This window comes from Mobula birostris, chromosome 7 (assembly GCF_030028105.1).
Source record: "Mobula birostris isolate sMobBir1 chromosome 7, sMobBir1.hap1, whole genome shotgun sequence".
NCBI classification, from domain to species: domain Eukaryota; kingdom Metazoa; phylum Chordata; class Chondrichthyes; order Myliobatiformes; family Myliobatidae; genus Mobula; species Mobula birostris.
In genome coordinates this window covers 18,359,461-18,373,376 of record NC_092376.1, presented here as the reverse complement: position 1 = coordinate 18,373,376, position 13,916 = coordinate 18,359,461, and the positions used below count along the sequence as shown (strand labels likewise).

The following is a 13,916-nucleotide window of genomic DNA, read 5'->3' as shown; positions in this document are numbered from 1 at the left end:
ATACAAAATTCCCTAAAAGTGGCGTCACAGGTAGATAGGGTCGTAAAGAGAGCTTTTGGTACATTGGCCTTTATTAATCAAAGTATTGAGTATAAGAGCTGGAATGCTATGATGAGGTTGTATAAGGCATTGGTGAGGCCAATCTGGAGTATTGTGTTCAGTTTTGGTCACCAAATTACAGGAAGGATATAAATAATGTTGAAAGAGTACAGAGAAGGTTTACAAGTATGTTGCCGGGACTTGAGAAACTCAGTTACAGAGAAAGGTTGAATAGGTTAGGACTTTATTCCCTGGAGCGTAGAAGAATGAGGGGAGATTTGATAGAGGTATATAAAATTATGATCGTTATAGATAGAGTGAATGCAAGCAGGCTTTTTCCACTGAGGCAAGGGGAGAAAAAAACTAGAGGACATGGGTTTAGGGTGAGGGGGGAAAAGTTTAAAGGGAACATTGGGGGGGGGGGCTTCTTCACACAGAGAGTGGTCGGAGTATGGAATGAGCTGCCAGACGAGGTGGTAAATGCGGGTTCTTTTTTAACATTTAAGAATAAATTGGACAGATACATGGATGGGAGGTGTATGGAGGGATATGGTCCGTGTGCAGGTCAGTGGGACTAGGCAGAAAATGGTTCGGCACAGCCAAGAAGGGCCAAAAGGCCTGTTTCTGTGCTGTAGTTTCTATGGTTTCTATGACAAAGTGTTGGAAAATGGGTTTGATATTGATCTGAATTTATGTCCAGCAAGAACAATGTAGGCCAAAGGACAATCCCCATGCTGTATGACTCTGGGTAAAAGCCCCACTCCCAAGCATCAACTTTGTCATGATACAGTGCAGTCCCATGGAAGGTCCACCATGTTGGAGGAGCTGGCTTTCTGGAATGGCAGAGCAGTCTGGATCGACTGAATAGCCTAATTCTGCTCCCATGTCTTATGGGACATCCAGCCTTTTGATGAAGTGTAACACTTTTACCAGATATCACCAGGTACAAAGCAACACACAAAAGTGCGGGAGAGACTTAGCAAGCCAGGCAGCATCTATGGAACCGAAAAATAAGCAGCTGACATTTTGGGCTGAGACCATTCTTCGGCACTGGAAAGGAAGTGGGGAAGGTGCCAGAATAAAAAGGTGGAGTGAGAGAAAGTAAGCTCGCTTGAAGGTGATATGTGAAGCTAGGTGGGTGGGAAAGATAAAAAGCTGGAGAAGAAGGAATCTGATTGGAGAGGCGAGTGTACCATAGGAGAAAGGGAAGGAGGAAAGGACCCAGGGGGAGTGATGGGCAGGTAAAAAGAGGTGAAAGGCCAGAATGGGGAATAGAGGAAGAAGGGAGCAGGAGGAAAGAAAATTACTGGAAGGAGAAGTTGGTATTTATGCCATCATGTTGGAAGATACCAAACAGAATTTAAGGTGTTTCTCCTCCACTCTGAGGGTGGCATCATCATCATGCAAGAGGAGATCATGCACCTCCAGATACAACCCTCCTTCTCTTTGGAAATTCGGCAATGAAATGAGCTGAGGGTGGGGCTTATTTGAGAGTTTAATAGCTCTGGCATACCACAGATTGAAGTTCATTGTACAGTGCTGTTGAGTATCAGATAGAAATCAGGCTATTCAGCAGGTGGTAAAATACTTCGTGATAACCTTGAACTACTTATTGCATCATGAAAGATAACATAATGCTGTAGTAATTTAAACATTTGTCTTAAAACCCGAATAACATGTGATGCTGCTCTATAATTTAAGATCCACCTAACAGGAAGCACCAGATTCTGGTCAAAGCCACAACTCAAGCATTCAGAGTTTATAGGGCTCAAGTCTCAGATGGACACCCAGAGAGTTTAGCAATCTGAAATTCATGAAATTAAATATAACTTATGTCACAATGGGGCACTGGGAACGGACCCAAATGTAAGACGCGGGCACTGAAGTACAAGGAACAGGACTTGACTAGAGTAGGGACGTGACAGGATTCAGACCAGGAGCAGGGACAAGAATGCAGACTTGGGCTTGGGAAAGCGGGACCAGGACTAGAAACCATGGACAAGGCTTTGACTCCGAGCCCAAGACCGGACTAGGACCCAGAACCTGGGTCTTGCCTCGGGCTCGGACCCCAGAACCAGGCAAGGACATGACATGGCTTCAGGGCAGGATGTGGCTGGGGTCTAGAGGCCTGAGCTTGGAGACAGGCTGGGGACTTGAGGTTTGAGGCCAGGGCCTTGGGTCTTGAGCTTGGCTGCAGGCTGGGGCCTTGCATCTTGAGATTGGAGGCTGGGGACTTCAGGCTTGGATCCCAAACCAAGCTCCAAGAACCCTAACCTCAAGGATCCCAAGCCAAGCTCCAAGAACCCTCGAGGCTTGGGTTCTTGGAGCTTGGCTGCCAGCTGGGGTCTGGGACCTTGAGCTTGGCTGCCGGCTGGGGTCTGAGGAATATGAGGAAGAATTATTTCACAGAAGGGTCTGCAATGTTTTACCTGAGGGGTTGGTGGATCCTCGCACAACATTTGAAGAAGTATCTAGTCAAATATTGAAATACCAAGGTATATAGGTTTTAATATGGTTACATGGAACCCATATAAATGAGGGAACGGTTGCACCAGAGGTAGTGAGCTTTACTTTGAGACCATCTTTCAGAAGTGTAGCTTGCATGCACATTGGTCCTCTGAGATGCAGAGGAGTGCGTGGTTTCCTGTGAAGCCTAGGTAGGAGTTGGCTGATGAACCTTCTTCTGCTTCCTCTGATAAAACCATAAGAAAATAAGAAATAGGAGCAGAATTAGGCCATTCAGCCCCTCTGTTCCACCCTTCCATTGTGGCTGATTTATTATCACTCTCAACCCCATTAGCCTGTCTTCTTTCCTTAACCTTTGACACTCTTACTAATTAAGAACTTATCAACCTCCACTTTAAATATTCCCTCCACAGCAGTCTGTGTAAATGAATTCCACACATTCACCACCCTCAGGCTAAAGAAATTCCTCCTCAACTCTTTCTAATATCACGTCCTTGTATTCTGAGACTATGCAGTGTTTTCCTAGATTCTCCAATTATAGGGAACATCTTCTCCAAGTCCACATTATCCAGGCCTTTCAATATTCAGTAAGTTTCAATGAGATCCCCTCTCATTCTTCTGAACTGCACTGAGTCATGTGTAGAGCTATCAAATGCTCCTCATACATTAACTCATTCATTCCCAGAATGATTCTTGTGAACCACCTCTGGACCCGCTTCAATGCCAGCAGATACTTCTCTCCCTTTGACGTTGTCCCTTTGGGCTCTACTGTATGACATTTGTATCCCCATGTCATCTACAAAGAGGTGTGTAATAAGGCTCAACTTTCAGGAAGAGCAAAGTGCGGGGTGAGCTGTGTGGGAAAGGGGCAAGAACCATTCTGGAAGCAACTGTAGTTGATCATAAATGCCCCATTGAATGACAGTGTTTCTAAGCTTTCAGCCTCAATAAGAGTTGGCTCCACTGTGAATGAACTCTGACTTGGACAGGACCAATCCCAGCTACATAAAGAGGAAGGTTAGCCATGGGGCTAGCAACCCCACCCTGTAAAAACCCAGTACTACAGAATCACCATTAGAAACTCCAAAGACCTCATCCTTGGGAGAGGAAGACTCTTCAAAGATGGCTGCGCCTGGAGGCAACATGAAAGACTGGCCCAGCATAGAGAATTCTGGCAAGCTACTGTTGGCGGCCTGTTGCCTCTGTAGGGATGATGGGATTAAGTAATTAAGTAAAACTGTGACTGAATAGTGACCAATGTTACTCAGATTAACGTGACCAAAGATCTAATTGATGATACTCATTCAGTGTTATATTACTGTTGACGTTATCTTCACTCTGCTTCAATCAACAGCCCAAAATACCACAGACTTCCCCACTGAGAAATCCATGACTTACCTCTTTACTCTATAAAGCACGCAGATTAGTATGACCAAAACAAGTAGTGCTGCTGGCAGTAACACCAGGAAAAGCATCTTTATCCTAGATGAGGGGCATGAGTCTGGGGGAAGAAGATGGAGAAACACATTAAAGAACCATTATCCAGCAATATAACTTACTAAAATTTCAGGTATACTTTTTCTTCAGTGTGGACTTCAGTTTGCCATTAGGCTTCTTATTTGCCAATGTCATGTCCTAAAGCAGATGAGGACTTTGTCCTTTGCCATTGTGATGGAAGACACTCATTGATTCATTTACGGTACAGAAGGAAGGCATTCAGCGCATTGAGTCTCTGCTGACCCTACGTGACGGGGTGACGCTTCTAGAAAACAGGCCATGTCGTGACTTCCTGTAACGCAAGGATTTGCCGTATGCACATGCGTAAAGTGCAACAAAAATAAATTCCATGTTTACTTATTACTTCCTTTTTCACACAAAGAGAATTAATTTTATTCTGAGTGAGTTTTGAGAGATTTATGAATTTTGAGGGCAAACTTCCTCAGCATGAATGGCCCTAATGCAGGGATAGCCTGTGCAAGCAATCCTGCTAATACAAATCGCCAGTTCGGTTGATGTATTTGTTTTTATTCATTCTACTTTATTTTCTTATTTTCCTGCAAGTGCCTGCAAGGAAATGAATCTGAGGGTTGTATATGGTAACATATATGTACCTCAATAATGAATTTACTTTGAACTTTGAAATAACCTGCTCTCCTGCATAGCTCTGAAAAGTGAGATCTGCATAGACTGGGAGACTGCCGTGCGGAGCACCTATGCTCTGCCCGCCAGAAAACGTGGGATCTCCTTGTAGCCATCAATTTCAATTCTACTTCCCATTCCTATTCCAACATGTCAGTCCGTGGCCTCCTCTACTGTCGTGAGGAGGCCACACTCAGGTTGGAAGAGCAACACCTTATATTCCGTCTGAGTCTAACCTAATAGCATGAACATTGAGTTTTCGGACTTCTGGTAATGGTCCCCTCCTCTCCTTTACCATTCCCCATTTTCTTTTCCCTCTCTCACCTATCTCCTTACCTGCTCATCACCTCCTTCTGGTACTCCTCCCTTTTCCCTTTCTTCCATGGCCTTCTGTTCTCTCCAATCAGATTCTCCCTTGACCGAGCACTTACGCTTCATCCGATAGTAGACCTATTTCAATTCCATTTCCCATTCCCATTCCGACATGTTAATCCATGGCCTCCTCTCCTGTCGCAATGAGGCCACACTCAGGTTGAAGGACCAATACCTTTTATTCCTTCTGAAACATCGATTTCTTGTACTTCCAGTAATTCCTCCGCCCTTCCACTTCACCATTCCCCATTTTCTTTTCCCTCTCTCACTCTATCTCCTTGCCTGCCCATCACTCCCTCTGTGGCTCCTTCCCGCTTTTCTTTTCTCGTGGCCTATGTCTTCCCATATTAGGTTTCCCCTTCTCCAGCCCTATATCTCTTTCACCAATTAACTTCCCAGCTCTTTACTTCATCCCTCCCCCTCTTAGTTCCACCTATCACCTTGTGTTTTTCTCTCCCCTCCCACACCTTTTAAATCTCCCCCTCATCTTTTTTTCTCCAGTCCTGCGGAAGGGTCTCAGTCCAAAACATCAACTATACATTTCTTCCATGGATGCAGCCTGGCCTGCTGAGTTCCTCCAGCAGTTTTGTGTGTGTTCTCCCTTCTCCAGCCCTTTATCTCTTTTATCAATCAATTTCCCAGCTCTTTACTTCAACCTCCCCCTCTTCCTGTTTTGCTTATCACCTCCCAGCTTGTGCTTCTTCCACTGCTCCCCCCGTCTTCTTACTTTGATCTCATCTTTTTCTCCGGTCCTGATGAAAGGTCCCGGCCCGAAATGCCCATTGTTTCCTGTTTTCCGTAGATGCTGCCTGACCTGCTGAGTTCCTCCAGCATTTTATGTGTTTTGCTTTGGATATCCAGCATCGGCAGACTTCCTCATGTTTGAAATATTTTCATACAGCGAGTGGTGGGTGACTGGAATTCACTGCCAGTTGTGGAGTAAAGTATGATAGAGGCACTGAAGAGGCTCTGATATAGGCACAGAAATGTGCAGAGAATGGAGAGATATGGACAGTCTGTAGGCAGGCGGGATTAATTTAATTCGGCATTTAATTAATTCAGCACAGTCACATGGGCAGAAGGGCTTGTTCCTGAGTTTTACTGATTTTCTATTCTCTGTCTTCCCCTTTGTCCATGGGAATTGTTTTTCTCTTCTTACACTTCATGATTTTAAATATTTCCATCAAATCTCCTTTCAATATCCTCACTTTTTAGGGGAACAATCACTGATTCTCACTTCATCTTTGTATTTAAAGTGCTTCTTCCTTGTAATCATTCTTGTAAATCCATCGTTCACCCTTTCTCAGATCTTCTCATCTATCCTGGAGTAATGCGACCAAAAATGGATTCAGTATTCACGTTGGAGCCAAACCAACGATTTGGTCACAGCTTCATCCCTCAGGTACCTGCTAATCCATTGCATTCCACCAACCCCCTCCCAAATTCCTACAGAAGATTGTTTCTATCTTGCTACAGATTCCAGCATCAGCAGTTTTGTTTTTCTTATCCATATACCTGTCTTTTTAATTATGTATATAAACATTTAATAGAACATAATTGTTCTTTTAAATCTTCATATACATAATTAAAAAGATGCTTTTCTATGTTTAATCTCTTGCGTTTCCTTCTTGAGCTTTTATAAATACAAAGTTCAAAGTGAATTTATTATTAAAGTACATATATGTCACCACATACTACTCTAAGATTCATTTTATTGTGGGCATTCACAGTAGAACACAAATATAAAAGAATCAATGAAAAACTATACACAACATAGAATGACAAACAACATTTGCAAAAGAAAACAAACAGGGCAAATACAAGGTGATAATGTAAGATGCTGCAGGCCTGTTTTCCTTGTTTGGCAGGTAACGGGGAAGCAGTGTAGCCTCAGCAAGGACTAGGCCTCAAGCCGTGGGCTTGCCTGCTGCTGCAGTCTAGGAGAGGAGACACTGGAGGCAGTGCAGCTTAGCATCCATGCATGGTTGAGGGCTGTCCTCTAGTGTTGGTTCAGCTAGAATGAAAGGCTGTATTGCAGTGCCAGGAACGATACCATTAATTTGTGGGACATAGGTTTACAAGGATGCTGCCAGGACTTGAGAAACTCAGTTACAGAGAAAGGTTGAATAGGTTAGGACTTTATTCCCTGGAGCGTAGAAAAATGAGGGGAGATTTGATAGAGGTATATAAAATTATGATGGGTATAGATAGAGTGAACGCAAGCAGGCTTTTTCCACTGAGGCAAGGGGAGAAAGAAACCAGAGGACATGGGCTAAGGGTGAGGAGGGAAAAGTTTAAAGGGAACATTAAGGGGGCTTCTTCACACAGAGAGTGGTGGGAGTATGGAATGAGCTGCCAGATGAGGTAGTAAAGGCGGGTTTTTTTTTAACGATTAAGAATAAATTGGACAGATACCTGGATAGGAGGTGTATGGAGGGATATGGTTCGTGTGCCGGTCAGTGGGACTAGGCAGAAAATGGTTCGGCACAACCAAGAAGGGCCAAAGGGCCTGTTTCTGTACTGTAGTTTTCTATGGTTTCTATGGTTTCTATATCGCTTAGGGTCTCGGGCCATATACGTGTTCTTTTTTTGCGTGACTGTTTTTTTGCTTACTGTTTTAAATGTGCTCTGTATGTTTTCATTTTGACCCCAGAGGAATGTTTTGTTCAGCTGTATTCATGTATGTTGAATGATAATTAAATTTGTGTTTGATTTAAATATTGTGGCTGGAAATGATGCATTTTTGGCTTACGTTCTGAGATGTAGCACAAGAGATTGCAGATGCTAGAATCTGTAGGGGGAGAAAAACAATCTACTAGAGGTTACATAGCATCTGTGGAGGGAAATGGACTGTCAATGTTTTGGGTCAAGAATCTTCATCCAGTCCAGATAAAGGGCCTCAACATGAAATATCTTCGGTCCTTTACCCTCTATGAAATCCACCTGACCTGTTGCATTTATCCAGTAGTGTGCTACGTGTCGTAGTTCTTACACAGAATCGTCTGAGTTTCAGAAGACAAATTAGTGTCTGAAAAATAGAGTTGGCTTCTAGGTGGGGTGCCATGTTAGTGTAGTAGTTAACATAATGCCAGCAACCTGTGTTCAGTTCTCATTACTGCCTATACATTCTTCCTGGTGGCCGCGTGGGTTTCCTCCAGGTGTTCTGGTTTCCTCCCACATTCCGATGATGTATGGGTTAGTAGGTTAATTGGTCACTTGGGTATAATTGGGTGTCGTGGGCTCATTGGGCTGGAAGGGCTTGTTACCGTGTTGTATCTCTAAGTACAATAAATAAAAATACATAAGGAGATCAAGATTTGAAAACAAAATTCAGCACCTACTGCAGTCTTTTCTTTCCAAATAAGTGCGGGACTCCAATCACTCCAGTAGCCTTTAGTCGCATACATTTTAGAGACCTTGGATCTTAGATGGAAGAAATAACACTTTGCAGGATCAGCATTTAACAAGTGAAATGATAGTCCACGAGTTGATTCTGTCTGCAAGGACAAACAATGTTGCAGAGTGACTGAGTTATTGCATTAAAAAGAGGCAATTTTAGATGAGATTAGTTTACTGACATATACACCATGGTGCAAAAAAATTCCAATTTGCATGAAGCTCACAGAGTACCTGTAAACGTGGTAATAATAAATACAGACTATTTATATTACAACGTAAGAACTATGGATAGTAGCGGACTCAACAGTATAACGCTACTGACGCTTCATACTTGGTGAAACCTAGGAGGTGGTAGAGAGTTCAGTAATCTCAAGGTCTGGATGAAGTAGCTGTTTCCCACCTTAACAGTTCTTGTTCTGGTGCTATGGTACCTCCTGCTCGATGGTAGGGCATCAAAGAGATTGTTGGACAGATGGGAGGGATCATTGATAATGTTAAGGTCCCTGCATACACAATGCTCCTAGTAAGTACATCGGTTAGGAGGAAGAGTAGGAAGAAAGAGCTACATATCACATTGAAGCAGATAGAGTCTTAGAGTAATACAGCACAGAAACAGTCTCTACACCACTAGTCACATATGCCAGCATTTGATCTATATCCTTCTGAACCCCACCTCGATTAAAGAGCACATTAAAGATCACAAAGCTGGGTGGCAGTGTGAAATGTGAGGAGGATGTTATGAGAATGCAAGGTGATTTGGACAGGCTGGGTGAGTGGGCAGATGCAGTTTAATGTGGATAAATGTGAGGTTATCCACTTTGGTGGTAAGAACGAGAAGGCAGATTATTATCTAAATGGAGTCAAGTTAGGAAAAGGGGAAGCACAACGAGATCTAGGTGTTCTTGTACATCAGTCACTGAAAGCAAGTATGCAAGTATAGCAGGTAGTGAAGAAAGCTAATGGCATGCTGGCCTTCGTAACAAGGGGAATTGAGTATATGAGCAAAGAGGTCCTTCTGCAGCTGTACAGGGCCCTGGTGAGACCACACCTGGAGTACTGTGTGCAGTTTTGGTCTCCAAATTTGAGGAAGGGCATTCTTGCTATTGAGGGAGTGCAGCGTAGGTTCACAAGGTTAATTCCTAGGATGGCGGGACTGTCATATGTCGAAACATTGGAGCGACTGGGCTTGTATACTCTGGAATTTAGAAGGCTGAGAGGGGATCTTATTGAAACATATATTAAGGGATTGGACACGCTGGAGGCAGGAAGCATGTTCCAGCTGATGGGTGAGTCCAGAACCAGAGGCCACAGTTTAAGAATAAGGGGTAGGCCATTTAGAATGGAGTTGAGGAAAAACTTTTTCACCCAGTGAGTGGTGGATATATGGAATGCTCTGCCCCAGAAGGCTGTGGAGGCCAAGTCTCTGGATGCTTTCAAGAAAGAGATGGATGGAGCTCTTAAAGATAGTGAAATCAAAGGTTATGGGGATAAGGCAGGAACTGGATACTGATTGTGGATGATCAGCTATGATCACAGTGAATGGCAGTGCTGGCTTGAAGGGCCAAATAGCCTACTCCTGCACCTATTGTCTATTGTCATATTATGACAATAGGTTGAGCAAGCTAAGGCTTTTATCTTTGGAGCAAAGGAAGATGAGAGGCACCTTGATAGAGGCATACAAGATTGAGTGGGTAGCTGGAGATCTTTTCTCAAGGTGAAATAACTAATATGAGAGGTCAGATGATTGGAAAAATGTATCGGTGGGGGTTGCCAGAGGTAGGATTTTTACAGAGATTGGTTGTGTTGAACGTGTTCCTGGGGTGCTGGTAGAGACGGATAGATTAGGGACACTTAAGAAACTCTTAGGTAGACAAATGGAAAATTGAAAAGTGAAGGGCTACTTTGGAGGGAAGAGTTAGATTGATATTATAATACGTTAAAATGCTGGCACTACATCATGGGCCGAATGAACTATACTGAGCAGTAATGTTCTATATTTTATGTTTTATGTTAAACTTTTCCTATCCACGTATCTGTCCAAATGTCTTTTCAATGTTGTGACTGTACCTGCGTCAACTACGATCTCCGGCACCTTGTTCCATATAAGTATATGCCACCTGCATGAAGAAGTTGTCCATTTTAAATCTTTCCCTGTTCACTCTAAATCTATGTCCTTTAGCTTTTGGAACCTTTCTCGGGGAAAAATTCTGTGACCATCTATGCCGCTCATGATTTCAAACAACTCTGTAAGGTCATCCTCATTCTCCTGTGATCCAAGGAATAAAGTCCTAGTCAACTTAACCTCTGCTTGCAACTAACACCCTGGATTCCTGGTAGCATTCTCTAAATCTTCTTGAAAGCTCCTGAGAGGAAGTAATGCAAAATTATACACATCTTGCCCCTGGTATTTTGCCAGCCATAAAGTTTAATGATCTTGGGCTAGGAATGTGCACATCAAGTGATATCTACTTCACACCAGTGCTCACTGCATTATTCTCTGAAGAGAAATACAACATTATGGAAAATGAGTAGAGGGAATGAGGCTGTAGAATCATAAGGAATTTCAAATGATGTTTTATCAAGAATGGCAAAAGGATAGCAGAGATACTTATGATTGGCTGCCAAAACTCATGATTAGATTGCAGTTTCATACTGGCCTTTAGTTCCCAGACACTTTTGTATCTCCCCTGTTGCTTCATAGAATGAATCAGAAAATATTCTATTGTACCATGTATAGTCACTAAGCCCAGGCAGCAACCTTTGTTCCGGCTCCCTGCAGGTTTGGACACACTTTGAAATGAGCAGTATTATTTTCTCCACCAATTAACTACCTCTTCCAAATTTCACTCCCATTTGGAAATGGAAATCAGAAGAGAGAGGCCACATTGAAATTATCCATCTTATATCCCATCACTTCAAAACAAAATTAACCCTGTTGTGCCTTGAGACGAACACAGTAGGAGAAGAGTTCTGGTAGATTTTGAAGCCCAAAAGGTTTTAATACAGTGAGGGGGTATTCATCTCTTTATGTCTGTGGTGAATTTAGCCCTTCTCAATGGCTGAATTTCAACAGATTTTTTTTTTACTCTTTCCAAACTAATTGAATCTTTTGGACTTTGTCCTCATGGTCTTTTGTATTCTTCATGCAATCATCTATCGGAAGAATTACACAAGGCGCCGAGGCAGAATTAGAAAGGGTGTTAAGGGCCAGCCATTTCTTAAACACATTGGGAAAAGGATTCATTTTATTTTAAATCCTAAAATAGTACGCAGAGGAATTTTATGCAAATACATTAACCAGGGGAAATTAAACCCTCTTCCCTCTTTAGTGATAGATTTTATGAATCGTATTAAATTTCCCTCACTTCAAATAAACCTTGTTTCAGTTTGAATTAAAATGTAATAGATTTGAAAGTATCTTACAGCATTTACCTTTCATAACTCTACCTCCACTCATTCCAAAACCTTTGCAACACATTAATTCCCCCATCATTCTAACACCTAAAGTTTATATCAATAACTGTGTGACATCTGAATTGTCAGCATTTGGCATCCATGGTTAAGGACCTCCACCACCAACGACATGCCCTCTTCTCATTGTTACCATCAGGAAGGAGGTACAGATGCTTGAAGGCACACACTCAACAATTCAGGAATAGCTTCTTTACCTCAACCATCTTATTTCTAAATGGACAATGAATCCACTTCACTACTTTTTTATTTATGTTTTACACTACATATTTAAATATCTCATATACATATACATGCTTACTGTAATTCACAGTTTTTTCTATATTATCATGTATTGCATTGTACTGCTACCACAAAGTTAACAAATTTCACAACATATGCCAGTGATATTAAACCTGATTTTGATTGTTTTTTATAGATGCTGCTTAATCAATCGAGTTCCTATTTGCAGTCATGGAATCATAGAGAAGTACAGCACAGAAACATGCCCTTCAGTCCATCTAACTCATTCTGACCCAGTTAAGCTGCCTACTCCTATCAGCCTGCACCCAGACCACAGCCTTCCATACCCTTACTATCCATGTACCGATCCAAACTCTCTTAAATTTTGAAATCAAGCTTGCATGCACCACTTATGCTGGCGACTCGTTCCACACTCTCAGGACTCTCTGAATGAAGAAGTTTCCCCTCATGTTCCCCCTAAGCTTCTCACCTTTCACCCTTAACACTTGACCTCTGGTCATGGTCCCAACAAACAGTGTCAAAAGCCTGCTTGCGTTTACCCTATCTATATTCCTCATAATTTTGTATATCTCTGTCAAATCTCCTCTCAATCTTCTATGTTCTAAATTATATAGTCCTAACCTATTCAATCACTTCGTATAATTCAGATCTCCAGACCCTTGTAAATTTTCTCTGTACTCTTTCAACCCTGTTATCATCTTTCCTGTAGATAGATGACCAAAACTGATCAGTACTCCAAATTAGGTTATTTATTTTCTGTCCATTAATAATGGAGTATTTATATAGAAAATGTAATATGTTTAAAAAACTATACCAAAGTCCACCCAGGTAGTGTTATCAAAGAAAAATGACATTAAACTATTTTCACAGATTAGGCAAAAGAGAGCTCAAGGAGAATTAATTGAATTGGTTCAGCACAACATAGTGGGCTGAAGGCCCTGCTCCTGTCCTGTACTGTTCTGTGTTCTAAGAAAGTGATGCGTAGAAGTAGAGAGAATTTGGGAGAGAATTATGGTCTGCTAACGGTGGATGGATAGACCTAGAGACATAAGGCACACGATACTGAAAGCGAAGTTGTGATAGGCTAACTACAAACAAGCGAAAATCTGCAGATGCTGGAAGTCCCAGTAATACACACAAAATGCAGGGGGAGTTCAGAGGGTCAGGTGGCATCTATGTAAAAGAGTAAACAGACGTTGTTTTGGGCTAAGACCCTTCATCAGGACTGTAGAAAAAAGATGAGGTCAGAGTAAGAAGATGGGGGGAGAGGAGAAAGATATACAAGGTAGTAAGTGATAGGTGAAACTGGGAGAGGGGAGTGGTGAAGTAAGGAATTGGGAAGTCGATTGGTGGATGAGATAAAAAACTAGAGAAGAGGGAATCTGATAGGAGAGGACAGAAGGCCATTGGAGAAAGGGAAGGGAAGAAGTGCCAGAGGGGGCTGATGGGCAGGTAAGGAGATAAGGTGAGAGAGAGAAATGGGAATGGGGAATGGTGAAGGAGAGGCAGGGGCCATTACTGGTAGTTTGAGAACTCAGTGTTCATGCCATCAGGTTGGAAGCCAGCCAGACAGAATATAAGGTTTGTTTCTCCAACCTGAGTGTGGCCTCATCACAGCACAGGAGGCGATGGACTGATATCTTGGAATGGGAATGGGAAGTAGAATTGAAATTGGTGGCCACTGGGTGATCCTGGTTCTCTCAATTTCTCCAGCTGCACCACATCTGCTCTCAGGATGAGGCTTTTCATTCCAGAGCTAAGGAGATGTCCTTCTTCTTCTTCAAAGA

At 42.5% G+C, this 13,916-nt stretch overlaps 1 protein-coding gene across 1 annotated transcript in view; it reads right to left on the bottom strand.

The window, feature by feature from the left end:
• LOC140200666 (cytokine receptor-like factor 2) overlaps window positions 1-13,916 on the bottom strand; it is a 67,083-nt gene that overhangs the window by 12,048 nt on the left and 41,119 nt on the right. Inside the window, exons 7-8 of the mRNA XM_072264231.1 lie at window positions 8,354-8,513; window positions 3,904-4,006 (exon numbers count right to left, since the gene is read on the bottom strand). Of these exons, the coding sequence (XP_072120332.1) occupies window positions 3,904-4,006; window positions 8,354-8,513 (263 nt within the window). The remainder of the gene's footprint in view (window positions 1-3,903; window positions 4,007-8,353; window positions 8,514-13,916) is intronic.